The sequence below is a fragment of the Selaginella moellendorffii genome, unplaced genomic scaffold, assembly GCF_000143415.4.
Source record: "Selaginella moellendorffii unplaced genomic scaffold, v1.0 SELMOscaffold_7, whole genome shotgun sequence".
NCBI classification, from domain to species: domain Eukaryota; kingdom Viridiplantae; phylum Streptophyta; class Lycopodiopsida; order Selaginellales; family Selaginellaceae; genus Selaginella; species Selaginella moellendorffii.
Window position 1 is genome coordinate 3169562 of NW_003314268.1, and position 25077 is coordinate 3194638.

The window sequence follows — 25077 nt, forward strand, 5'->3', positions numbered from 1 at the left end:
TTGTGGTGACAAGATCATTCTAAGCAAAGGACTGTTTGACCTGGAAAAGGAGTGATTTCTTCTTAGTTTTTCATTATCATACTTCTTCTTTATGATCGCAGCAAAAGTATATGCAAAACAGCTTACTATAATCCGTCGGTCTCGGGTGCCACAAGACCCTGTAAATAGCTGATGGATGAATGAATGAATATTTCATCTGGCATTTAAAGCAACAAACAGGAAGCTTGGTAGTGAATTGGGTATAGAGGTGTTTGTATTTCGCGTGTGCAAATTATATCCTTCTCTTACAAGTGCCAAAAGGGGACTTGCACACATTGATGCATTTCTGTGCACAATATTGACAGCTTTCATTGTCTAAGGCAATTCCAGTATGTAGTATGACATGCTCACTTAATGCTAATCATGATTCTAACTCCTGGAGACAATATTTGCTATAATCTGAGTTGTCATATCATTGCTACAATCTGACTCCTGGGGCTTTGTTTTCTAGGTTATGTCAAGCTCATAGAACAACATTAGTTTGACTTGGTTGCAAATCAAAAGTTTTAACTCAAAATCAATTCATTGTTAGATAAAGTTATAATTTAGAAATTCTTATTTTCACTAGTTTTTAATGAAAAAATAAGAATTTTTAATTATTTACTATTTGACTCTAAGGTGTTTGCTGCCTATCTATATTGCTTTACAACTTGTGGCCTATAAAATGAAAAAATGTAGAGAGTTCATTGAAATCTTTTGTACTAAATAGCCAAAGCTTAACTCTCTTAGAAATTCATAAACTTCAACTTCTATAACAATGTCAGTATTAATCTGAAACTAATTCACATCCAACATAAAAGGCATTTCTTGTAACTCTAGTGGAAAAGGTAAGTTCCAATGTTTGACATTTAAACTGTGCTCTTTGAATATCTTGCTTAATCAGTTCCTCTCTACAAGTAAAATGAAGTCTCCTCTTCATTGTTAATGATAAACAAAGTTATAATTTTACACTTGTAAATTGAGTAGTTTATCCTTTCCTACAGGTTGAAGTATAGGTTCATCATCATAGATGTAACTTTGAACCTTTGTTATCAATATTTTGGCTGAAATGGTTATTTGTGTAGTCTACTGAACTAAATCTTTAATCATTTTAAAGTAACATTCCATAAAGAACATCAACCATGAATAACATGGTCCTACTAACTCAACCTCCTCTAAAATTGTATATCTTATAATTTAATGTGAATTGCTCTAGAATTGTAGATATACTTGCTTATTCATTTGGTTGAATAGGTTGAGCTAATAAAACCATGATACTCATGATCGAAATTCCTCATATGTCACATTCTCAACAATATAAATAACTAAGTGTACTTGTTATGGATATTGTTGGAAGTTTAGTTTCTAGCAAATAAATTCTTATCCTAAAAGTAGTGTTAGCAAACATTACGATGATCAAAGAGGGACTTAATAAGGTCAAAGAAAGGATCTTAAAGCATTCTAAGGGTATTATAGAATAGTTATAAGATTGGATGTTTTAATTTTGATAAGATAATGAGAATGGATATAACTTAAGGCATAAGAAGCTAGTGTGTCACTGGTACATTTGAAGTGGGATTCAAACACATAAAGCACTTGAACTAAGTGTGTGGCTTAATGCCACTTTTAGGTCTAAGTTAGAATGAAGACCTATAAAAGTTATAAATAAAACTCATTCAAGTGGTCAATAATGTAAATAAGTGATTAAAGTAGAATAGAAAATTAAGTCACTTATACTAACTTAACTCAAAGGGTAAATTGTCAAAAAAGTGGGGCTTTCCTTACTCTCAGAAGAAATTAATTTTCAAATTTTGTATAAATTTAATAAATTTTAAGCAACAAAAAAAATAACTTTCCATTAAAGTTTAATTATAAGGGTTTATTTATTTCCTTCTTAAATTGGTTAAAGATTTTAGGATATAAAAAGTTTAAATCTAAAAACTTACACCCATAAAGCACAAATTTTCCCTCTCTTGATCCATGTATAAACCAGCTGCAAGATAGGCACAAATTTCAAGAGAGAGAGATATTCATTAGCCACTACAAAATTGAAAGCCTAGATAATTAATATTATATCAAAGACATATTTTTTGATAAGCCATTATAAAATTAAAATTTTGAATAATCAATACTAGACCAAGACACATAACTCAAAATCAAGCATGTGATCCAAAAAATCCCATAAAATGCCAATACAGCATATTGCTAACTATAATTTATGTTTGCTAGCATATTTTATAGTCCAAAGGATTATTTATGATAGGTGAGTGCAGTTCTTACTAGCATCTGAGGAAGCTGTTATAGCTAAGAAACCTCTATCCTAATTACTCTTCAATAATGTGTATATATTTTAGGTGGGTTGAAAGGAGGAAGTATTCATTCTTGTTCATAAGTTGGAGTGTTGAACTTATAGAATAGCTAGAAAAATATATTTAAACTAAAAGTGATTATTTCATATATTTGTATTTGTTGTTGCACTTATCAACTATAGAAGTGATTGTTGCATCAGGGCTGCACTAGGAAACTATATATTTGTGGTATTATTATCATTGTACCAGGACTCTTGATCACAAACATCATTATTTAGTTGATTGTCCTTACTATTTGATGCTATTCTTCTTATGAAGCCTAGATATGGTTGGAATGAGCATGTGGTTTTAGCAAATATGCCTCCTCAATAACACATCTTCTATGACTGTGTGAGAAAGAAAAAGAAAAAGTAGGAGACAATGTGTACCCTTAAAATAGGGTAATGGTTTATTTGCTCATGCTCATAAACCCTGCCCAACTTATCACTTGCAATTGTCACTTTTAAATCTAAACTCAACCCAAGTGTATTTGTGAACATATCATAGATGCACTAAAAAACTGTGGTGTGGTTGTCATTGCATTAAGACTTTTGGTCATAAGCATCATTGTTTGGCTGATTGTTATTATTTCGACATTCTTTAAGGCTGTTTTTGCTCTTTGAATCACTACTGCCTTGTACTATTGTGAGCATTGGAGTCTTGGAAGGTGTAGTGCCTCCATTGAATGGCTAATCTTTGTTCCAACCATATCTAAACCTTATAAGCATTCTAAAACCCTTTCCGCCTATTTCCTTTACCAAGCAACGAAGGTTGCACTAGTAGACATGCATGCCATAACAACTCTAAGAATTGGGGTCATGCAAGAGATGGGAAGCCTTTATGGTCTCCCCACACTAAGCCAAGATTCTATTTGATGGCATGTTATATGATTCTAGTATGTGAAAGAAGGTGGGTTGAAACACTGCCAAGATTGGTGAGAAATGGACCTGTGTATGCCTTTAGAGTTCTTGGCGAGGAGGCATGGGGACGAGACAGAGATCGGAAGAGTGTGTCTTTTGGGCTTTTCTTTGTGTTTAAGAATGGACCGAATAAATACGGGTGCAACCTAAAGTATGGAGCACGGTATTTCTGACACAGAGTTCGACCAAGCTTACGATCTGTGCCAGAAGCGCGGGCTGCTGCTTCGAGATTGGTGTTTGGGGTTCCGCGATGATCCTTCGTACCTATGGAACACTGGCAACGCAACCCAGCTCTGCCGGCCTGCGCTCACCCCGCTCTCTGAAGAGGACCCGTTCCTCTTTATCCCACGTTCAATCGCTAAGGGGCTTCTTGAGCGTATCCAGGCGTTGCGTCCTGGCAGTGAACTTGTCATTATGGGTGCCAAAGGTTCTGGAAAGACGGTAGTGGTTGGCGCAGTTTGCAACCAACTCCAGCAGTCGGGGTGGAAGCGAGTAGTTTTCTTGGATCCGGAAGAGCTCACCCGCAAGTTTGTGCTCGCCTTGTGGAAGGGCTTGCTCGTGTCATTTTATGGCCTGCAGAAGGAAACAGAGGAGATTTCTCGAAGAAGGCAGGCTGCCCAGTTGGAGGAGTGGTGTTATGCTCACGTTTCAGAGCTCATCTTTGTGGTAGACGATTTCGAGTCCTTCGAGCCAAGAGAGGAGGATACGGAACAACAGAAAACTGCCAGGGCTGCTGCCAAAGATCATCTTCTCGGCTTCATGCAGCTGTACGCTCTCGTTCGGGTTTCTTCTGTAAACAGCAGAGAACGGCTGATTGCAGAAAGGAGCGACAAGAAGAAACTCAAGCTCCTGAAATCAAAGTTCCTCGTCGACGGGCCTTACCTGCCAGCGGAGATAGAGACATGGAGAGGTGTAGCACCATTAACTGAGGATGTGAAGAAGAGTCTGACTGTGGCGTATCTTACTGGGGGAATGCCGCAGTTGCTGACATACTTCGAACAGGCGCAGGGGGACGAGGATATATACAGGGATCTTATTGCCGAGCCGTTTACTTACAAGCTCTGGACTGATTTCATCGGGCTGCTGGAAAACAAGGCCGAGTTAGAGGCAGCAGACAGGCTTATTATGCGTGGAGAGATCAATCATATGCTCGCCAGGAAAGTGAAGCTTACTTGCTTCTACGAGGGGACGGACAGAAAGTACCGTCTGCTTTCTGCCTATCTAGAAACGCAAGCTAGGAACTATCTGAGGGACCGGTATCGACAAGTGGATGATGGTTTGAGCATGATTGACATTCGGGGGTGGGCTTCGATGGTGTACAGGGACCTCAGGATACAGCATCTCCCTCTCAACTCTGCTCGTGTTGGCTGGAATGTAGAGCGTTTCGTTATCGACATAATGCGACACTCTAAGCGGGTTTTCCATGATGATGAACGGAGCAGCTTCAACCGTGTAGTGGAGTATGCCCACGGCAAGAAAGCAGAGACATATTCGGAACTTGGCGATGTTGAGCTGCTAGAAGGCGTGCTTCTGGTCCCAATGGCGTTCAATGAAAGAGCCGTGGATGTGGTTCTTATTAAGATCGTGGACGGCGTTCTGTATATCTGGGCAATGCAGTTCACTATTGCGAAATGGAAGACAAAGTCCCGGAAAATGTCGCATAGAGTGTGGAAGACAGAAGTGGCATCCCATTTCCAGTTCGGGATTGGTGTGCATGATGATGCCAATAGGGAGCAGAAGGTGCAATCTGTGAAGACTGAGTATTACTGCATCATGCCAGAAAATGTAACTGAGCAAGACATACTGGCTGATGAAGAAATGGAGCAAGATGACGAAGTTGACAAAGGTCAAGCTGAGGTTTTTGCCAAAATTCCGATAGAGTCGACTGGCCCAGCTTTTAAGAAATTCGGTGCTGTGCACAGGATTCTAGAGCCCCTGGACAGGATGCTGAACCTTGCGCGGCCTGCTGCTGTGTCGGTGCCAAAAATGTTCAAGTGCAAGCAAGAGGGATGCGAGAGCCGTGGTTCAAAGGAAAATTATTGCTGCAAACGCCACCTCCCTTACCGTGAGTCCACAAACGCTGATGGAGTAACACTTGGAAACTTTGAAAATATTGTTGTTCATAATCAGTTCTGACAATGTAAGAATGAAATCGGAAAATGAATATGAGAATGAACACACCAATGTACGACAGTCCATATGGTTGAACAGTGTAAATGACTGGATGACATCTGTTTAATCTATTACTAAAATGTAGGGTTCGTGGAAAGCAGCGCCCCCGGGGCGTGAGTTCTCTGTCCACGATCGAGCGATTTTTCTCATCACTCTATGATAATTCAGGTCTCCTCTGAGAATGTGGCCTCCGTGATCGGATTGAAGGATTTGTACGCGCGCAAGCTCAAGCCCTTGGAGCGCCTCTACAAGTTCAACATTTTCTCCAGTCCTGCTATGGTATGGGATTCGTGCACAGCTCGATTCGATGCAGGCTAATGTTTCTGCTTAGACTGATAGCTATTTCGAGGCGAAACCGATGGTGACACTGCTAGGACAATATTCGACTGGAAAGACGACGTTCATTAGCCACATTCTCGGAAGAAGCTATCCTGGTATGTTTCTGGATTTGAGTTTTTCTTGTTCTCTGGTCTTCCCTTCTTTCTTTCATGAGTGCTATTGTGATTTAAACCTGCGAATAAGAGTTTCCTTCTTGCCGATTGCAATGCTTCCTTTTTTTCATCTAACGCGAAGCGTGACCTTACACAGTCTTTACTTCGTCCAGGAGCTCACATTGGACCAGAGCCGACGACCGATCGTTTCGTTGCCGTGATGGTATGTTTGTGTTTCGCTGGTATGTCGATCCTCTTTTTCTGGTTTTCTCTTTGCAGGGAGGAAGCGTCGACAAAACTGTTCCTGGCAACACGGTGTCCGATACGCCTTTCGGTGGTCTCAAAAGGTTTGGGACAGCGTTTCTGTCGAAATTCGAGTGTGCTCAAATGTCACATCCAGTGAGTTCTTCTAGTTTCTTGCTCTGTTAAAACAATGGTGGGCTTGTTTGGCAGCTACTGAATGACGTGACTTTCATCGATACGCCTGGAGTTTTGTCAGACACAGAACGCAGCTACGATTTTCTTGGCGTAACAGAGTGGTTTGCAGCGAAGTCGGATATGATATTTTTGCTTTTCGATCCTCACAAACTGGACATTAGTGACGAACTAAAACGGGTTATTGAATCCCTTAGAGGGAACGATGACAAGATTCGAGTTCTTCTCAACAAAGTCGATGGTATTGACGCTCAACAGGTGAATATTGTCTTTTCCTCTCGTATATCCTGACCCGTTACTTCAACAGCTGATGAGAGTATATGGAGCTCTTATGTGGTCCCTTGGTAAAGGTTGTGAACACGCCAGAAGTAATGCGAGTATACATCGGGTATGCTTTCTGAATATCAATCACTGTGATTGTTGGCGATTTTTGTGTTGCAGTTCATTTTATGACAACCCGCAGAAGATCATTCTAAGCAAAGATCTCTTTGACCTGGAGAAGAAAGATCTCTTGAGAGAACTATCAGAGCTGCCAAAGAGATCTTGTGATCGAAGGGTGATATCTCTTTAAATTTTCATTATCATATCCTCTTCCTTATTTTGTTTACAGATAAGTGAATTCGTAAAGCGAGCTCATGCAGCGAAAGTACATGCATATCTCATCGGGCATTTGAAGCAACAGATGCCCATCCTGTGGGGAAAAGCCGACGCTCAGGAAATCTTGGTTGTGAACTTGGAAGATGAATTTGTGAAGGTATGGAGATGTTTGTAGTTCACACGTGAAATCCTTCTCTTACAGGTGCAAAGTCTCTATCACTTGCCAAAGGGGGGACCTGCCAGACATTGATGCGTTTAGAATGTGCACAATATTGACAGCTTCCATCGTCTAAGGCCATCAATGATCCAGTCTGTGGACGATATGCTCACTCATGACATCCCAAAGTTGCTCAGCAACTTTGCTGTCGCTTAAGCTACTTCCCTTGGTGGTTTTGCAAACCAGACTTTCGTTTTGATAGTGTAAGTTTGAACCTATTTAATTTTATGCAGTTCATGGTCCATCAGCTTTAAATTGTTGTGTACCAGGTGAACCACGGAGGAAGAACTACAACCACAAACTCTGAAGACCTTATCCATCAGCCTTTAAACTGTTGTTGCGAGCTCGGTGAAGGATACACAAACCACCACATACGAGTCTTAGCAGCAGCCAGCTTCTACATATCCAGCACTATCGCCTTGCATCATGGAGAAAGTTTCTCGCGTTTGTGCACTCTTGGTATCGTTTTATATATAGATTTCTAGCACAATCTAATCACTCTCGTTCTTGGGCAGGTTTTGGGATGTGTTTCCTGCATAGTTTGCAGCGAGGAACTGATAAGGCAGCATGTCTATGACGGTTCCATCTATGACACCGGCAGCTTCAATGTTTCAGTGTTCACCATCAATCAAAGACGCCTACTGCCACTCCGGGTCTTCACTCCTTCGAGCAACGGGACGTTTCCCCTTATAGTTTTCCACCATGGAGCATTCCTCGAGACTCGAATCTACACAGACATACTCACGCATATCTCCAGCCACGGCTACGTCATCGTTGCGCCACAGGTGAGCTACGTGACTCAAAAACTCTCACTCCACTCACACTGATACAGAGAAGTGACAGGTTTTGGGACACAAATGCCACACGAGACATCAAAGATGCAGCGAGAGTTATTGAATGGCTCGTCGGAAATTTTGCAGCCTTTCTCCCAGCTGGTGTGAGCGTCAATATTGGCAAGCTCGTCAACATGGGCCACAGCAAAGGAGGCAAGATCGCCTTCGCGCTGGCACTCAACATCAAGGCCAACGTCAGCGTACCATTTGCCACGCTCGTTGGTCTGGACCCCATGGATGGAACAAAGATCGGCCAAACGCAACCGCGGGTTCTATACGACGCACCGATTGTTTTCCAGTACCCAAGTTTGATCATCGGCACTGGACTTGGTGGTGCCTGCTCTCCGGCAAAGTATAACCATGCCAGTTTCTTCAACCAGACAAGCAGCATGGTGGTCGACTTGATACCCGCAAAGTATGGGCATATGGATTTTGTGGACGATTTGGGGGCATTCGACGGTCAGAGAGTGTTCCTTCTCGCTTGCAAACGAAAGAGCCCCCGGAAGCCCATGAGAGATTTCACGGCTGGAGCAGTGGTGGCGTTCCTCAGAGCTGCCCTTTACGATGATACTGATGCATTTGCCAACATTGTCAAAAACCCGTCTTCAGCTCCTGTCCTGCTCCAGAAACCTCTTGTCCATAATTGATATATATAAAAATAATATTAATGAATATCTATAATAATAAGGAGTTGCCAAATTTGGACCATACGATCCAGCCAATTAGCGGCAACACACGTGGAAGGCAATCTGATGTGGCAATAAATCTGATAGAGGATCGGGCAGCGCATCAGGAGGGCATTCTTGGGGCGGGAGCTAGGGCTAGGGGAGGATCTGGGAACAGGATCGAGTGCGTGATGAGCAGATCCAAGCATTGTGAGAGCTTTGACCTAACGTGGATTCCAGTAAACCTCATTGGGCTTATGCCCATTTTATGGTGGAGATAGGAAGTATTTGGGCCAGGGAGTCTATATGAATCTTTATTATCATTTTTATTTTTGGTTTGCTTAAGTAAACTTGTATGGTAGTGGATATATTTAAAATATGTTTTAGGATTAGTATTTTAGGATATTCTACCATTTAACGATTGTTATTCATTTAAATTAATTTTGTATTTATAATTTATAAAAAAATTTAAACCCTTTCTAGTATATTTTTTTAATTCTATCATCTAATGGTTGATATGCAATTACATAAATCTTGTGTTTATAAATTACAAACATGCTTATAATTTTATACTGATTTAATCAATTGGATTAATAAGTAAAAATAACACTACTATTAAACAAACCAAGCTTTAGTACATGCAACACATAGCAATTTATTGACATAACTAACTTGCTTCTCTTTCTCACTTGGTTGAGTATGAGGGCTTGTGCAAGGGGACACACATTGCCCAGTAATGTGCTTATGTGAAGGACATGCATGGCTGAAGGAATTTTCCTGGCCAGGACAGCAAGTATAACCAAAGAGGTTTGGTCATGAGGTATGGCAGCCATGGACTTTTTTTTTCTTGATAGCTTTGGAAGCATGGCATCACTGCTATCACGAGGATGGGCATCTGGGCAATGAACCACTACAGCTGTAGTGAGCCTGTAATAAGTGAGAGGCAAATATCTTAAAGTAAGAAAACTATACCTAAAATATCAAAGTTTGCATGTAAAAAAGTGATTTTGTATGTACCTTTGAGTAGCCACTGGGCATGTCCTGGAAGGGGCGTCTTTGTCACCGATTGGAAGAGGGCAATGCCAAGTGAGCAAGTGCATTTACGGAGACGTCCACAATTCCATTCACATGCTAGCCCATAGAACAAAATGAGGTGGCACACATGGATGATGACATGAACATGGCAGTTTGTTAGACAGGATCAGGTGGCACATCAGGAGGGCGTTCTTGGGATGTAGTAGTGGGCAATAAAAGGCATGGCGTGAGCTAGGGCTAGGGGAGAATCTGCTTAAGAATATGTGACACTTAGAAACAGGATCAAGGGCCGAGCAAATCTGAGCACAGTGAGAGCTTTGGTCTAGCACAGTAAACCTTGCTTGGGCTTACACCCATTTTAAATTCCTACAACATCTTAGCTAGTGTAGATATTTGCTCTTAGCAAATGAGATGCCAATTGGTTGGAGTCAGAGGTGTTGTGATGTGTGGTAGATGCATGTGTTGACTTGCATTGACAGTCAAACCTTTGGACTGTTGGATCCAATCAATACCAAATTTCTAATTTGCTCTCACTTGGGCAAGACTGGATTCTAGGCATTCTCTATGGGCATGCAACAGCATCATCGGTGAAAGAGTGCCAAAATGAAATCTATGCTTAAGAAAATTAATGATATCAAGTTGATCAAGTTGGTGTCTCCCACTCAAGCTCATTGAGGGGCCGCTTCAAAAGACTTGCTTTCAAGCTTGAGGTTGGCATGAGGAGTGGATCATTGACTGTTCTCAGCCTCAAGATCACTGGAGTGTGATGGCATCCACAACATTTTTGTGATGGATTCTTGGTGGAATCTATAGGTCATTGAGGCTTAAAGTTTACATTTCAGAAATGGTTAGATATTTTAATGCAATCCTAAGCTCTAAACATGAATGAATAATATCTATTTTAGGTTTGCAAGCCTCTTGGCAATATTAGAATCCATTTCCTTTGGCTTTTAAACCTTTGGCCACATCCAGACATTCATAAGCACACTTCCAGCCAAGGTATTGTAGAAAGTAATTGATATTTTGTTTATATGTTTGTAATGGGATATAGACTCTGGCTTCTAGGATTTGATTTTCCTCTAGTTTCCTCTAGTTTGTAACAGGTGCATTGGTGGCACAACATAAAATTCTTGAATATTTTCCAACCTATAATTTTTTTTTAAGCCCTAATCCCATAATGGATCAATAAGTTGTACTAATTGGCATAACTGTTATGGACAACATTTTCTTTATTCAAACCACTCATCTATGTTTAATATATGCTCCCATTGTTATGGTGTTAGCATATTTGTTTCCATGGCTGTGGCTGCTACCAAGCTGCAGAAAATTCATTGCTAATAAGCTACAAAAAAACTCATTCTATAAACAAGGACTCAAATGGGCATTGCCAACTTAAACATTCCATAGCAACTCTAGGAATGGGGTCATGCAGTGGATGCAAGAGATGGAAAGCCTTTATGGTCTTGCCATGTAACAAGCTTGCCACTAGGCCAATATCCTATTATATAGCATGTTATATGGTTCTAGTATGTGAAAGAAGGTGAGTTGAAACTTTGCCAAGGTTGGCAAGAAATAAACCTGTGTATGCCTTTATATTGGCATGTTGGTGAGGAGGCATGGAGACGAGAGACGGAGGTTGAAGATGGAAGGCAGCATGAGTTGGTGGAGTGTGTTTTTTGGGCTTTCCTTTTGTGTTTAAATGGAAAACTTGGCCATGGGGCACCGTCTTATTACAGAGTTCGACCAAGCTTACTGCTTCGAGATTGGTGTTTGGGGTTCCGCGATGATCCTTTGTACCTATGGAACACTGGCAACGCAACCCAGCTCTGCCGGCCTGCGCTCACCCCGCTCTCTGAAGAGGACCCGTTCCTCTTCATCCCACGTTCAATCGCTAAGGGGCTTCTTGAGCGTATCCAGGCGTTGCGTCCTGGCAGTGAACTTGTCATTATGGGTGCCAAAGGTTCTGGAAAGACGGTAGTGCAGTTTGCAACCAACTCCAGCAGTAGGGGCGGAAGCGGGTAGTTTTCTTGGATCCGGAAGAGCTCACCCGCAAGTTTGTGCTCGCCTTGTGGAAGGGCTTGCTCGTGGCATTTTGTGGCCTGCAGAAGGAAACGGAGGGGATTTCTCGAAGAAGGCAGGCTGTCCAGTTGGAGGAGTGGTGTTATGCTCACGTTTCAGAGCTGAGCTTTGTGGTAGACGATTGCGAGTCCTTCGAGGACCAGGGCTGCTGCCAAACATCATCTTCTCGGCTTCATGCAGCTGTACGCTCTCGTTCGGGTTTCTTCTGTAAACAGCAGAGAACGCTTGATTGTTGAAAGGAGCAACAAGAAGAAACTCAAGCTCCTGAAGTTCCTCGTCGACGGGCCAGTGGAGAAAGGGACATGGAGAGGTGTAACACCATTAACTGAGGATGTGAAGAAGAGTCTGACTGTGGCATATCTTACTGGGGGAATGCCACAGTTGCTGACATACTTCGAACAGGCGCAGGGGGACGAGGATACATACAGGGATCTTATTGCCGAGCCGTTTACTTACAAGCTCTGGACTGATTTCATCGGGCTGCTGGAAAACAAGGCCGAGTTAGGCTTATTATGCGTGGAGAGATCAATCATATGCTCGCCAGGAAAGTGAAGCTTACTTGCTTCTACGAGGGGACGGACAGAAAGTACCGTCTGCTTTCTGCCTATCTAGAAACGCAAGCTAGGAACTATCTGAGGGACCGGTATCGACAAGTGGATGATGGTTTGAGCATGATTGACATTCGGGGGTGGGCTTCGATGGTGTACAGGGACCTCAGGGTACAGCATCTCCTTCTCAACTCTGCTCGTGTTGACTGGAATATAGAGCGTTTCGTTATCGACATAATACGACACTCTAAGCGGGTTTTCCATGATGCTGAACGGAGCAGCTTCAACCGTGTAGTGGAATATGCCCACGGCAAGAAAGTAGAGACATATTCGGAACTTGGCGATGTTGAGCTGCTAGAAGGCGTGCTTCTGGTCCCAATGGTGTTCAATGAAAGAGCCGTGGATGTCTGGGCAATGCAGTTCATTATTGCGAAATGGAAGACAAAGTCCTGGAAAATGTCGCATAGTGTGTGGAAGACAGAAGTGGCATCCCATTTCCAGTTGGGGATTGGTGTGCATGATGGTGCCAATAGGGAGCAGAAGGTGCAATCTGTGAAGACTGAGTATTACTGCATCATGCCAGAAAATATAACTGAGCAGGACATACTGGCTGTTGAAAAAGAGGAAGAAGAGGAGCAAGATGACGAAGTTGACGAAGGTCAAGCTGAGCTTTTTGCCAAAACTCCGATAGAGTTGACTGGCCCAGCTTTTAAGAAATTCGGTGCTGTGCACGGGATTCTAGAGCCCTTGGACAGGATGCTGAACCTTGCCCGGCCTGCTGCTGCTTCGGTGCCAAAAATGTTCAAGTGCAAGCAAGAGGGATGCGAGAGCCGTGGTTCAAAGGAAAATTATTGCTGCAAACGCCACCTCCCTGACGGAGTAATACCTTGTGGGAACATGGCTGTTGCTGACAGACGCTGCCAGATACATTCTGCGTAAGTCTCAGATTCACATTTGTTATGCTGCAGGAATTCCAGGCCAAGAACTATTTTTCAAGGCGCTTAGAAGCGCTCACGGGGGACAACAGCCGCTGAGGCAGGCTTTTCTCATTTTCTGGTCTGTCCTGAAACAAGCTGTAGAGGGAGGGGTGGCAGTGAACCCAACTTCACACCTGAAATGTGGGATTGTTAAGGATCAAAATCTTCCTTTTCGCTCTTTTTTGGTGCCACTTCTTCAAACATCGGGCGAAGCCTGATGTCTTTGCCTTCGCAGTACAAGCATGGGGGTACAAGCCTTGTGAGAGAGAAGGAGCATCTGTGAAGGTTAGCAGAAAATCAGGTTTTGACAACGTCCAGGCTTGTGGGGATCGCTTCTCAATGACCTTAGAGCGTCTCTAAGCCATTAGAAGTGTTAAGTGTGGTACCTGGTTGAACTTCGCTACTTTTTACTTCATGTTTTTTAGAAACTTTGAAAATAGGTACATTGTTGTTCATAATCAGTTTCCAATTCAGCTGACAATGTAAGGATGAATCGCAAAATGAAAATGAACATGAGAGTGAACACGAACAGCATATATACCATTGTAATAGATCGGTTTAGTTTACTAAGTTTAGGGTTCTTGGAACAATGGCGCAAGCAGCGCTGGAGAGTCTCCCCCGGCGCGTGAGTTCTCCGTCCACGATCGAGAGATTTTTCTCATCTCTGATCACAGGTCTCCTCTGAGAATGTGGCCGCCGTGATCGCCGGATTGAAGGATTTGTACGCGCGCAAGCTCAAGCCCTTGGAGCGCCTCTACAAGTTCAATGTTTTCTCCAGCCCTGCTATGGTATGGAATTCGTCGACTCGATGCAGGCTAATTTTTCTGCTTAGACTGATAGCGATTTCGAGGCGAAACCGATGGTGACACTGCTAGGACAATATTCGACTGGAAAGACGACGTTCATTAGCCACATTCTCGGAAGAAGCTATCCTGGTATGTTTCTGGATTTGATTTTTTTTCTTGTCTCCCCTTCTTTCTTTCGTGAGTGCTATTGTGATTTAAACTTGCGAATAAGAGTTGCCTTCTTGTCGATTTCAACGCTTCCTTTTTTTACATCTAACGAGAAGCGTCACCTTACACAGTCTTTACTTCGTCCAGGAGCTCACATTGGACCAGAACCGACGACTGATCGTTTCGTTGCCGTGATGGTATGTTTGTGTTTCGCTGGTATGTCGATCCTCGTTTTCTTGTTTTCTCTTTGCAGGGAGGAAGCGTCGACAAAACTGTTCCTGGCAACACGGTGTCCGTTCACGCCAATACGCCTTTCGGTGGTCTCAAAAGGTTTGGGACAGCGTTTCTGTCGAAATTCGAGTGTGCTCAAATGTCACATCCAGTGAGTTCTTCCAGTTTCTTGCTCTGTTAAAAAAAGAGTGGGCTTGTTTGGCAGCTACTGAATGACGTGACTTTCATCGATACGCCTGGAGTGTTGTCAGACACAGAACGCAGCTACGATTTTCTTGGCGTAACAGAGTGGTTTGCAGCGAAGTCGGATATGATATTTTTGCTTTTCGATCCTCACAAACTGGACATTAGTGACGAACTAAAACGGGTTATTGAATCCCTTAGAGGGAACGATGACAAGATTCGAGTTCTTCTCAACAAAGTCGATGGTATTGACGCTCAACAGGTGAACATTGTCTTTTCCTCTCGTATATCCTGACCCGTTACTTCAACAGCTGATGAGAGTATATGGAGCTCTTATGTGGTCCCTTGGTAAAGTTGTGAACACGCCAGAAGTAATGCGAGTATACATCGGGTATGCTTTCTGAATATCAATCACTGTGATTTTTGGCGATTTTTGTGTTGCAGTTCATTTTATGACAACCCGCAGAAGATCATTCTAAGCAAAGATCTCTTTGACCTGGAGAAGAAAGATCTCTTGAGAGAACTATCAGAGCTGCCAAAGAGATCTTGTGATCGAAGGGTGATATCTCTTTAAATTTTCATTATCATATCCTCTTCCTTATTTTGTTTACAGATAAGTGAATTCGTAAAGCGAGCTCATGCAGCTAAAGTACATGCATATCTCATCGGGCATTTGAAGCAACAGATGCCCATCCTGTGGGGAAAAGCCGACGCTCAGGAAAGCTTGGTAGTGAACTTGGAAGATGAATTTGTGAAGGTATGGAGATGTTTGTAGTTCACACGTGAAATCCTTCTCTTACAGGTGCAAAGTCTTTATCACTTGCCAAAGGGGGACCTGCCAAACATTGACACGTTTAGAAGAGTGTTGGCCGTGCACAATATTGACAGCTTCCATCGTCTAAGGCCATCAATGATCCAGTCTGTAGACGATATGCTCACTCACGACATCCCAAAGTTGCTCAGCAACTATGCTGTTTCTTAAGCTACTTCCCTTGCAAACCAGACTTTCGTTTTGATAGTGTAAGTTTGGACCTATTTAATTTTATGCAGTTCATGGACCATCAGCTTTAAATTGTTGTGCCAGGTAAACCATTGTGGTCCATACTCTGAAGACCTTAAATTGTTGTTGCGAGCTCGGTGGAGGATACACAAACCCACATCCGAGTCTTAGCAGCAGCCAGCTTCTACATATCCGGCACTATCGCATTGCATCATGGACATAGAGAAAGTTGCTCGCGTTTGTGCACTCTTGGTATCGTTTTATATATAGATTTCTAGCACAATCTAATCCATCTCGTTCTTGGGCAGGTTTTGGGATGCATAGTTTGCAGCGAGGAAGTTATAAGGCAGCATGTCTATGACGGTTCCATCTATGACACCGGCAGCTTCAATGTTTCAATGTTCACCATCAATCAAAGACGCCTACTGCCACTCCGGGTCTTCACTCCTTCGAGTAACGGGACGTTTCCCCTCATTGTCTTCCACCATGGAACATTCCTCAAGACTCGAATCTACACAGGCATACTCACGCATATCGCCAGCTACGGCTATGTCGTCGTTGCGCCACAGGTGAGCTACGTGAAGCAAAAACTCACTCCACTCACACTGTGATACAGAGAAGTGATAGTTTTTGGGACACAAATGCCACACGAGACATCGAAGATGCAGCGAGAGTTATTGAATGGCTCCTCGGAAACTTCGCAGCCTTTCTCCCAGCTGGTGTGAGCGTCAATGTTGGCAAGCTCGTCAACATGGGCCACAGCAAAGGAGGCAAGATCGCCTTCGCGCTGGCACTCAACATCAAGGCCAACATCAGCGTACCATTTGCCACGCTCGTTGGTCTGGACCCCATGGATGGAACAAAGCTCGGCCAAACGCAACCGCGGGTTCTATACGACGCACCGATTGTTTTCCAGTACCCAAGTTTGATCATCGGCACTGGACTTAGTGGTGCCTGCTCTCCGGCAAGGTATAACCATGGCGGTTTCTTCAACCAGACAAGGAGCATGGTGGTCGACTTGATACCCTCAGAGTACGGGCATATGGATTTTGTGGACGATTTGGGGACATTCGACGGTCAGAGAGTGTTCCTTCTCGCTTGCAAACGAAAGAGCCCCCGGAAGCCCATGAGAGATTTCACGGCTGGAGCGGTGGTGGCATTCCTCCGAGCTGTCCTTTACAATGTCACCGATGCGTTTGTCAACATTGTCAGAAACCCGTCTTCGGCTCCTGTCCTACTCCAGGAACCTCTTGTCCATATTGCTTGAAATTCATATCTGCGTATTTAAAATAAATATTAGCTAATAACGGATGCAAATGATTTTTCATCATGCAAATTTGGATAATGTAGTAAATGTTTAACATGAGAATTAGCAGTTACTTTTCCGTTTTTAGTGTTTTCGATGATGAAGCCTTCGTTAGTTCTGAAGGTCAAGAATGAAGTGGACGAATTCTTGTTATCACTCATAACAAGAAGAGACTTGCCATCAAATCGTAGGCTGCTGTTGGTGCTCCTGAAGATGTTCTCTCGCAATCCAGCCTCGTCAATTTCTCAAACGCCACCTTTCCCACCGCAACGTTCACCCCACTTTCGGCAGGCATCCAGTAGCATCGTCCATGCCACAGAGTTCCCCTCCCAGGACCGAGGCATCGCTTCCACCATAGCTTCCACTCCACCACCACGTCCCAACAAGTCTGCCATGCAACTGTAATGTTGAATCCCTGGCTCAATACCACCCCTTGCTACAGCTGCCTCCAAACACTGCTTCCCTTCGTCAACCAGGCCCGAGCGACTACACGCAGCTAGATCGTAGAGGAGAGCCACCGCATTTGGTCGACAAGAATCGTCCTGCATGGCCTGGAGAAACTCAAACACGAGGCGAGCGTCGCCGTGTAGGCTGTAGCCAGCGAGCAGTGATATCCAAGTCACCGAATCTCTTGTTAGAACCGCATCAAAGACGAGCTGAGCATCGACTGTGCTGCCGCATTTGCCATAAACGTCGACCAGGCAGTTTCCCAGAAGCAAATCTCTCTCAAGCATTCCGGATCTTAAGATCCCAGCGTGGAGTCTCTTCACCGCTTCCAGGCAGCCACAGCCTGCTTTGAGCGCAGCAACGTAAGTTCGGCAGTTGGAGTAAGTCCGTGGTCGACCATCTGATAGAAAAGCTCCAGAGCTACGCCTGCTTCGCCATTCTCTACGAGTCCCATCTCAAGTGAAGTCCAAGGCACCACTAGATCGATGGCAGAGCTTCTGCCCCCGCCGCGGCCGCAAACTATCTCATTGAAAACTCGCCGAGCGTCTTCCATGCTTCCACACTTGGCATACATGTCCACCATCGTGCCTGCCAGCAGAGCTTCCGAAGAGCAGCCGGACAAGCAAGCTTGCGAGTGGAAGGCCATGCCTTTCTCTAAAGCCTTCACTTTGACAAGCTTACCGTTGTCTTGGAGCTGACCATCTTCTCTCTCGGCCAAGCCAATGCAAGCCTTGAAAACAGCCACGAAACTGAGATGGTTGAAACTTCCAAAACCTTGGCCGTCTTCAATCCATCGGGTGACCGCCTCTAGAGCCTGCTCGAGCTCTCCATTCTCTACGTGCCCGAGAACCAAGGCGTTCCAGGACACCACGTCGCGCTCCTTCATGCTGTCGAAAACTCTGGCCGCATCCACCATGCTCCCACACCTGGCATAAAAGTTGACGAGCGAGTTTGCTACGAAAGTGTTGCTCAGCTCATCACCCAGCACTCTAGAGTGAATCGCCATTCCTTTCTCCAAAGAATCCGCCTTCACGATTTTTTCCCCGACGTGGACACCTCGTTCTTTCGCTGCCAGGCTCGAGCAGGCCTTGAGAAGAGCTACCAAAGTCCATGAATTCCGCGAGAAGCCATCGCGGATCATCTTGGAGAAGAGATCCAAGGCAAGAAACCCCTCCCCATTCTCAGCATAGCAAAGAATCATGGCTGTCCAGACCACTACATCCCTGTTCCTGTCCTGGATTCGATCAAAAACCCGTCGAGCCTCCATCGCGCTGCCGCATTTTCCATACATGTTGATCAAGCTACTCGCCACACGAGGATTGGAATCATACCCTGTGTGGATCGCATCGGCGTGGATCCTCCTCCCTCTCTCCAAATCCCTGGCGCCGGTGAAAGATTTCAATGCCGCGATACTTGCCTTGATCGAGAATAGCTGCCGAGCGATGGCGCCATCGCCAAATCTCCTCGCTTCCATCGCTCAGCTCTAGAGCCCTAGAAATATTTTCTCTGTTATATTTCAAACAGAATAGGAGCGCGCATCCAAGCGCGGCACTGCCAGGAGCTCGAGAGGGATCGCGCGAGGAATCGTGAGGCCACTCTCCTCGCTCATATCCAGCCGCGATAGCCCTGGCGGTAAGCTCCAGTGGAATCCGTGCAGCAAGTTCGCGAGGACGAGCATCACCATCGTGAATCCCAGCTGAATCCCGGGGCATCCACGCCGGCCGGATCCAAACGGGAGCACCTCAAAGTCGCGGCCGCGGACATCGATCGCGCCGCTGCCCAGGAATCTCTCGGGTTTGAAAGCCAGGGGATCGCTCCACGACGCCTCGCTCCTGGCGATCCCATAGATGTTGATGAAGACGCGAGTTTTTGGAGGAATGGTGTAGCGCTCGAGTTGGCACTCGTGCGTCGTCTCGTAGATGAGGATGGGCGCCGTTGGATGCAAGCGCAGTGTTTCCTTGACCACCGCGGTTAGAAACTCGAGCTCCTCCAGTCGATCTTCCTCCACGAGCGAATTTTTGCCGAAAGTTTGGAGGAGCTCGTCTTGTGCTCGCTCCAGCGATCGAGGATTGTTGATGAGCTCCGCCATCGCCCACTCCACCGTCAAAGCGCTGGTGTCAGTGCTGCCTCCTATGACATCCTGGTTCAAGTGGACGATCGATCGAAATTAACATAAAAGAAATCAAGAGATTCTTACAGTGATGAGTCCCTTGCGATCGCGATCCGTGCGGCAAATCTCGTTGTTTCGAAGGGTGGCAGTGATGAAATCGTCGCTGCCACTTCTCTTGCCGCAGTGTTCGTCGATCTCTTTCTGGATGATATCGTCTATCTCACCGTGAACTCTTTTCATGCGCGCCACCTTTGCAAGATCCAGCCACCAGAGCCAAGGTACGTAGTCCCCGACGTGAACTTCCCCGCCAGCAACGAAGGATTCTTTCATCACTCGCTTGTAAACCCCGGCCGAGGATCGGGAGCTCTCCGACGATCCCATGACCCACACTCGCATGATATCGAAAGTGAGATCCTCGAGCAAGCTCGTCAAGTTCACGCAAATCCCCGCCTTGGAAATCTCCTTTGCTCTCGCCATCGCTGCCGCAACCTCGGCCGCTCGCACCGGCCGCGATTCCTCGATTCGTCTCGAGGTCAGGAGCTCCAGCGAGCAAAGCTTGCGCAAGTTTCTCCACTCCTGGCCGTAGGGAGCCCATAGAATCCCCGCCGCGTTGTCTGCCAGGATCCTGGAGGCCGCCAAGCTGGGCCGCGATGAGAAGACGATGTCGTTCACCTTGAGAGCCTCTCGAGCAAACTCGGGCGACGAGATAAGCAGGCTTGGATATGATCCAAGCTTGAGCATTAGACACGGGCCATAGCGCTTGGCCAGTTCGATGAAGGAGACGTGTGGCAAATTGCCAAGTAAGTGAAGGTGGCCGATTATCGGGAGAGCAAATCCTGGCGAGGGAGGCAAATTACCTCGGTAGATCCTTGTTCTTGGTGCGAAGAACAAACTCCAGGCAATCCATGATAGAAAAATTGCTGCCGTCCCGATTTGAAACAAGCCCTCCATAGCCAAGTAAAAAACAGTTCTTGGAAATGGTCGTCCAGAAGTTTATTGTCACGTCGTGTCCACGTCCGCACGTTTTTCTTCACATTCAAGCCACGCCACATCTATAGTACATTTTTTTCGTTTTCGAATAAATGTGAGTGAGTGGCACCACCAAATTTGCGAGCTCCCTTTCGTTGTTCCACCAACTTTCTTGCGGGGAGATGCTAGATCTGGACAATTCTTCCACAGCTTTTGGGGGAATTGAATGGCACGATATGGAAACATTGTCGCTCATGGGCGTGATTTAATTGTGAGCACACCAAGCCATTGGTTGGAGCAAGATTGAATGCGTTATACTTTAACTATATGCTGTGTAATTAGCAAAATACTGTTTTGATTTTTTAATATTTTAAAAACTAAATTAGAATAGTATCAAAACAACAAATATTATATTCCACTTTGATTGAGAGAATTATGCCTAGAAAATGCTAGATGAATACAAAAATAAATTCTTGTAAACTTGATAATATAGCTATTTAGAACAAAATATATTCCTAGGCATAAGTAAGATAAAATATTCATTCATAAAAATATTATATACAGATTATTATTTGGAAATATGAATATATTTAGAAAACAATTGACAAAGAAAAAAGTAAAAAGAAATAAAAGAGAATAATTACTGCAAAACATTAATTAATTATAAGTTTTACTCAAAATATAAAACAATAAGTTTTTAGGAACATTAATATATTACTACCCAAATCCAATCAAGAAAATAATTATTTGTAAATATATATAATAAATTCAAATTGTGAGGGCCCAAGTATACAGCTACGATGCCGTATACTAATATTATTATAGTGGGATTTTGGTAGCTATCGGATTAGTTTCAATTTAGACCACTCGCTCCTGTATATAAATTAGGGGTTTTGGGCTAATTGATATGCATATTTTCTATATTCCCTTTCCATATTCCAAGCACTCACATTGGTGGAGGTGAGGGGCACCTTTGATGGTCTCTGAGGAGTGCTTGAATTTGGGATTTTGGTTTAAATTTAACTTTTGCATTATCTAAATCTAGTTTTTTCCATTTCCTTCCTTTTGTTCTTTCCTTTCAGGATTTTGGTTTAGATCTAACTTTTTACATTGTCTAGATCTACCATTTCCTTCTAGCTTTTTGTCATTTTTCTTCTTTTGCTCTTTCTTTTTCATTCCTCTCCATGGCAAATCAGCAATCTCCTCCTTTGACTTTAGAGCAGCAATTGATACAATTGCTTGATGCTATGCACTTGTAATTGAACAACCAGACTTAGTTAATAGCGGTGTTCACAGCACAGAGTACAACTCCTCCTACTCTTAGTGCCAATCTTCGCGTTCGGCTGGAGTTCTTACGCGAGAATCCTGAGGATGATGTGTACCATTGGTTCAATCACTTCACGCTGATTGCCACATATCATGTTTGGGATGATGCTCGACATTTGCATGAGTTTCCCACGTGTCTCCAAGGGACGGTGTTGCAATGGTACAACGGTTTGAGTGCAGCCACTCGTGGGGATTGAAGTGTTCTTCTGGACGTCTTCAAACACACCTTCGGACATGCCGATGACTATGATGATGCTTTCCAACAATTGCATCGTCTTTGCCAAGGGCCATTTGAGTCAGTGATGCAATTTGGCATTCGTTTCCGAAGTCTTTTGCTTCGTGCGGAGCCAAATATGTTGAAGCGGATCAAGCTAGGAATGTTGTGGCTAGCACTTCATCAAGATCTTGTCGGACTTGTGCATGCACTTGCTCCCGCCACCCTTGACGATGCTCTTCGGTCATACTTATTGGCGTTGTTGGTGTTTTCCGGATTGGCGACCTCCATTTCCTGGGTGGAGACCTTGGCGTCAGCCATGTCCTATTAGTGCTGCTGCAGTGGAAGGTTTAGACACCGAGATGCATCTGGGAAAAGAGGAGTCACACGAGTAACAGAGGGACCTTGTGCGAATAAGTCAATGATCCCTCCATCTTTCTTTCGGGAGTATTATCAAGGGGTTCACTCGGCATCAGTTCATCCAGTGTTTACTTTGCAAGCTCATTTTTATAACAAGAGGTCTCCTATTATTCTCTCCGTGTTGGTTGATATAAGTTCGAGTTTATCTTCTATTGCTTGACCTGTTGCCACACATTGCCGTCTACACTTGCGTCGTGTGGCGGAACCAGTTTTCATTCTTTATAGCAATGGCCATACACATGCATGTGCACGGGATGAGGTAGACCTAGTTGTGTGTGTGGGCAATCTTGAGCTTGAGTTGCAGTCATTGCAGGTGGTGCCGAGTCAAGCTTTTGACCTCATTCTTGGTATGGATTGATTGCAACGCAATCATGCCAAGTGTGACTTTGAGGTTTTTCCCCCTTATCTCATACTTCCTTATGTTTCATCCATTCCTCTCACTTTCGTCCCTTTTTGTCCCTCTACTTTTACCTCTACTTCCATTACTTTTGTTCTTCCACTATTTCTTTCTATGTTTCTGTTTTGTTCTGCTCTTCCCTTTTCCGATCCCTCCAACAATTTTTGTGTTGTAGCCGTTGACCGGCTCATGAAGGAATATTTTGATCTCTTTGAATTTGACCTATCATCTGGGGCCAAGATTGCCACACGTCATCCAATTCCAACCAGGGATGCTTGTCTAATCAAGGTTCCTGTTCATCGTCGGTCACCCAAAGAGATCAAGATTTTGCATACGAACATATAGGAGATGTTAGAGAAGGGTGTTATTTGAAAGTTGCGGAGTCCTTGGGCATGTGAATCTCATTTTGTGATGAAGCCTGATGGGAGTATTCATTTCTGCATTGATTATCGTCTGTTAAACGGAGTGACGATCCCAGATGTGTACCCTCTTCCTCACACTGCTAATCTCTTGGATCGTCTGGGGTGAAGTTGTTAGTTCACCAAGCTGGATCTTGCTTCTAGGTACTGGCAAGTACCGATGGCCAAAGAAGATATTCCTAAGACTGCTTTTTGTACACCATTTGGTTTGTACGAGTTCTTGGTGATGCCGTTTGGTTGTTGGGGGGTTGTGGGGGGTTCCAAATGTATAGTAGGTGTCAAGACCCCTGACAAGATCAAGATTGGAAAATGCAAAAAGACAAAGAGAAAAGCTAGTAACTGTCAAGACCCCTGACAAGATCAAGATTGGAAAATGCAAAAAGACAAAGAGAAAAGCTAGTGGAAACAAAGAAAAGGCCTTAGACTGGCGTTGATTCAGATTGTGGAGAAATGGAACAAGGCTAACCTATATATACTATAGGTTGATGAAGCTCCACCACTCTTGGATCGAGGACGGCCTAAATATAGCTGAGGTCGAGGAGGCGCCACATCATCATCAGGAATGTGGCTCGAGACTCAGGAATCGGGAAGTGTCTCGAGAGTCAGGAATAGGAAAGTGTCTCGAGAGTCAGGAATAGGGAAGTGTCTCGAGAGTCAGGAATGTGGTCTGCAGGTCAGGAATCCGGCGAGAGTCAGGAATGTGGCAAGAATTGGGGGATTCCTGACAGCACCCCCTCCTCAAGAACGAGTGGAACGAGGATGTGAACGAGAACGAAGAGGAGGATGAGATGAGTGGCGAGGGATGGGAGATGGAGAAAAAGAATGAGGACTGGGACGAGAAGGATAGCGGCGGTGGAAGTCCTGAACAAGGTCAGGAGAATGAAGTAGGTTGTTTGCAGGTTCCCAAGTGCGTTCCTCAGGTCCGTAACCCTTCCAGTCCACCAGATAGTAGAGTTTAGACTGTGAAATCTTGGAATCAAGGATGTCCTGAACCTCATACTCAGACCCATCCTCGAGCTACACTGGTGGAGGTGGAGGAATGACCCGATTTGGAATAGGACTGGGAATATAAGGCTCAAGGAGAGAGGAGTGAAAAACGGGGTGAATTTGATATGAGGAGGGAAGTGCAAGGCAATAAGTGACAGGATTAATGATGGCAGTGATAGGGAAAGGACCAAGGCGTTTGAAATCGAGTTTTGGACAGGGCCTGGTGGTGGAGATATTTCGCCTGAGGAGCCAGACTTTATCCCCGATATTGTAAGGGGGACAATCCTGACGATGGACATTGGCAAATGTTTTGTGAGATTCCTGAGCACGATGGAGGTGGAAGGAGATGGAGTTGTGGATTTCCTGGAGGTTGGAGATAAATGCCTCAGAGCGGGGATTTGAACGAGAGGATTCAGATGGAGAAGGAAGTGAGAGATTGAATCGGGGATTTCGGCCAGAGTTCGCAAAGAAGGGGGAAACTCGAAGAGAGGAGTGAACAGAGTTGTTATAGGAGAACTCAACAAGGGGAAGGATATCGAACCAGTTATCCTGATGATAGTTGATGAAGCACCTCAAGAATTGTTCCAACGTCTGAATCGTTCGCTCGGACTGCCCATCAGTTTGAGGATGATATGCCGAAGAGAGGTTGGCCTTCACTCCAAGCAGCTGCAAAAACTGTTGCCAGAAATGAGAGATGAACTGAGGCCCCCGATCCGAAACCACATCTGTAGGAATCCCATGAAGTCGGAAAATTTCCCTGAATACCAGTTTTGCCATGTCCTCGCCCGAAAACTCCTTGGTACATGGCAAGAAGTGCGCCATCTTTGTGAAGCGATCCAC

General features: G+C 44.5%; 6 protein-coding genes and 1 pseudogene across 7 annotated transcripts; 4 read left to right on the top strand and 3 right to left on the bottom strand.

The window, feature by feature from the left end:
• The first annotated feature begins 5555 nt into the window (after positions 1-5555).
• On the top strand, positions 5556-7561 carry LOC112345182 (annotated as a pseudogene).
• A 167-nt stretch (positions 7562-7728) lies between these two features.
• On the top strand, positions 7729-8635 carry LOC9634087 (chlorophyllase-1). Its single transcript, XM_024671471.1, has 2 exons — positions 7729-7923; positions 7982-8635. Exons 1-2 carry the CDS (start codon positions 7841-7843, stop codon positions 8616-8618), a joined length of 720 nt encoding a protein of 239 aa, XP_024527239.1. The 5' UTR covers positions 7729-7840; the 3' UTR covers positions 8619-8635.
• Positions 8636-13864: 5229 nt separating this feature from the next.
• Positions 13865-15827, top strand: LOC9652585 (EH domain-containing protein 1). 2 transcript variants are annotated; one of them, XM_024671436.1, is made up of 11 exons: positions 13865-13900; positions 13950-14063; positions 14108-14210; positions 14376-14425; positions 14482-14610; positions 14665-14904; positions 14954-15033; positions 15087-15201; positions 15256-15399; positions 15445-15662; positions 15727-15827. In XM_024671436.1, the coding sequence occupies exons 1-10, from the start codon at positions 13865-13867 to the stop codon at positions 15622-15624; spliced, it is 1191 nt and encodes a 396-aa protein (XP_024527204.1). In that variant the 3' UTR covers positions 15625-15662; positions 15727-15827. The 2 variants fall into 2 exon arrangements, with proteins under 2 accessions (XP_024527204.1, XP_002966377.2); XM_002966331.2 differs by lacking the exon at positions 15727-15827 and having other exon boundaries at positions 15445-15714.
• Positions 15823-16953, top strand: LOC9652586 (chlorophyllase-1, chloroplastic). The gene is made up of 3 exons (XM_002966332.2): positions 15823-15894; positions 15951-16211; positions 16259-16953. The coding sequence occupies exons 1-3, from the start codon at positions 15856-15858 to the stop codon at positions 16907-16909; spliced, it is 951 nt and encodes a 316-aa protein (XP_002966378.2). The 5' UTR covers positions 15823-15855; the 3' UTR covers positions 16910-16953.
• A 240-nt stretch (positions 16954-17193) lies between these two features.
• Positions 17194-17682, bottom strand: LOC112345222 (pentatricopeptide repeat-containing protein At3g26782, mitochondrial-like). Its single transcript, XM_024671555.1, has one exon. It carries the CDS (start codon positions 17680-17682, stop codon positions 17194-17196), a length of 489 nt encoding a protein of 162 aa, XP_024527323.1.
• Positions 17683-17714: 32 nt separating this feature from the next.
• LOC112345223 (pentatricopeptide repeat-containing protein At2g33680-like) lies at positions 17715-18869 on the bottom strand. The gene has a single exon (XM_024671556.1). The coding sequence runs from the start codon at positions 18867-18869 to the stop codon at positions 17715-17717; it is 1155 nt and encodes a 384-aa protein (XP_024527324.1).
• Positions 18870-18911: 42 nt separating this feature from the next.
• LOC9652587 (cytochrome P450 71A1) lies at positions 18912-20456 on the bottom strand. The gene is made up of 2 exons (XM_002966687.1): positions 19593-20456; positions 18912-19535 (listed from the first exon to the last, which is right to left on the bottom strand). Exons 1-2 carry the CDS (start codon positions 20454-20456, stop codon positions 18912-18914), a joined length of 1488 nt encoding a protein of 495 aa, XP_002966733.1.
• Positions 20457-25077: the final 4621 nt, after the last annotated feature.

What these genes read in the sequence shown, in the direction of transcription:
- LOC112345223 (XM_024671556.1), bottom strand. Translation starts at nt 18,869, where the DNA reads ATGGAAGCGAGGAGATTTGGCGATGGCGCCATCGCTCGGCAGCTATTC.
- LOC9652587 (XM_002966687.1), bottom strand. Translation starts at nt 20,456, where the DNA reads ATGGAGGGCTTGTTTCAAATCGGGACGGCAGCAATTTTTCTATCATGG. An exon ending in ATCGCAAGGGACTCATCACT is followed by an intron (nt 19,536 to 19,592) that starts GTAAGAATCTCT and finishes CACTTGAACCAG; the next exon opens with GATGTCATAGGAGGCAGCAC.
- LOC9652585 (XM_024671436.1), top strand. Translation starts at nt 13,865, where the DNA reads ATGGCGCAAGCAGCGCTGGAGAGTCTCCCCCGGCGC. An exon ending in ATCGTTTCGTTGCCGTGATG is followed by an intron (nt 14,426 to 14,481) that starts GTATGTTTGTGT and finishes TTCTCTTTGCAG; the next exon opens with GGAGGAAGCGTCGACAAAAC. An exon ending in GTAATGCGAGTATACATCGG is followed by an intron (nt 15,034 to 15,086) that starts GTATGCTTTCTG and finishes TTTGTGTTGCAG; the next exon opens with TTCATTTTATGACAACCCGC.
- LOC9652586 (XM_002966332.2), top strand. Translation starts at nt 15,856, where the DNA reads ATGGACATAGAGAAAGTTGCTCGCGTTTGTGCACTCTTG. An exon ending in CTCGCGTTTGTGCACTCTTG is followed by an intron (nt 15,895 to 15,950) that starts GTATCGTTTTAT and finishes GTTCTTGGGCAG; the next exon opens with GTTTTGGGATGCATAGTTTG. An exon ending in ATGTCGTCGTTGCGCCACAG is followed by an intron (nt 16,212 to 16,258) that starts GTGAGCTACGTG and finishes ACTGTGATACAG; the next exon opens with AGAAGTGATAGTTTTTGGGA.
- LOC9634087 (XM_024671471.1), top strand. Translation starts at nt 7,841, where the DNA reads ATGGAGCATTCCTCGAGACTCGAATCTACACAGACATACTCACGCATA. An exon ending in ACGTCATCGTTGCGCCACAG is followed by an intron (nt 7,924 to 7,981) that starts GTGAGCTACGTG and finishes GAGAAGTGACAG; the next exon opens with GTTTTGGGACACAAATGCCA.
- LOC112345222 (XM_024671555.1), bottom strand. Translation starts at nt 17,682, where the DNA reads ATGCTTGAGAGAGATTTGCTTCTGGGAAACTGCCTGGTCGACGTTTAT.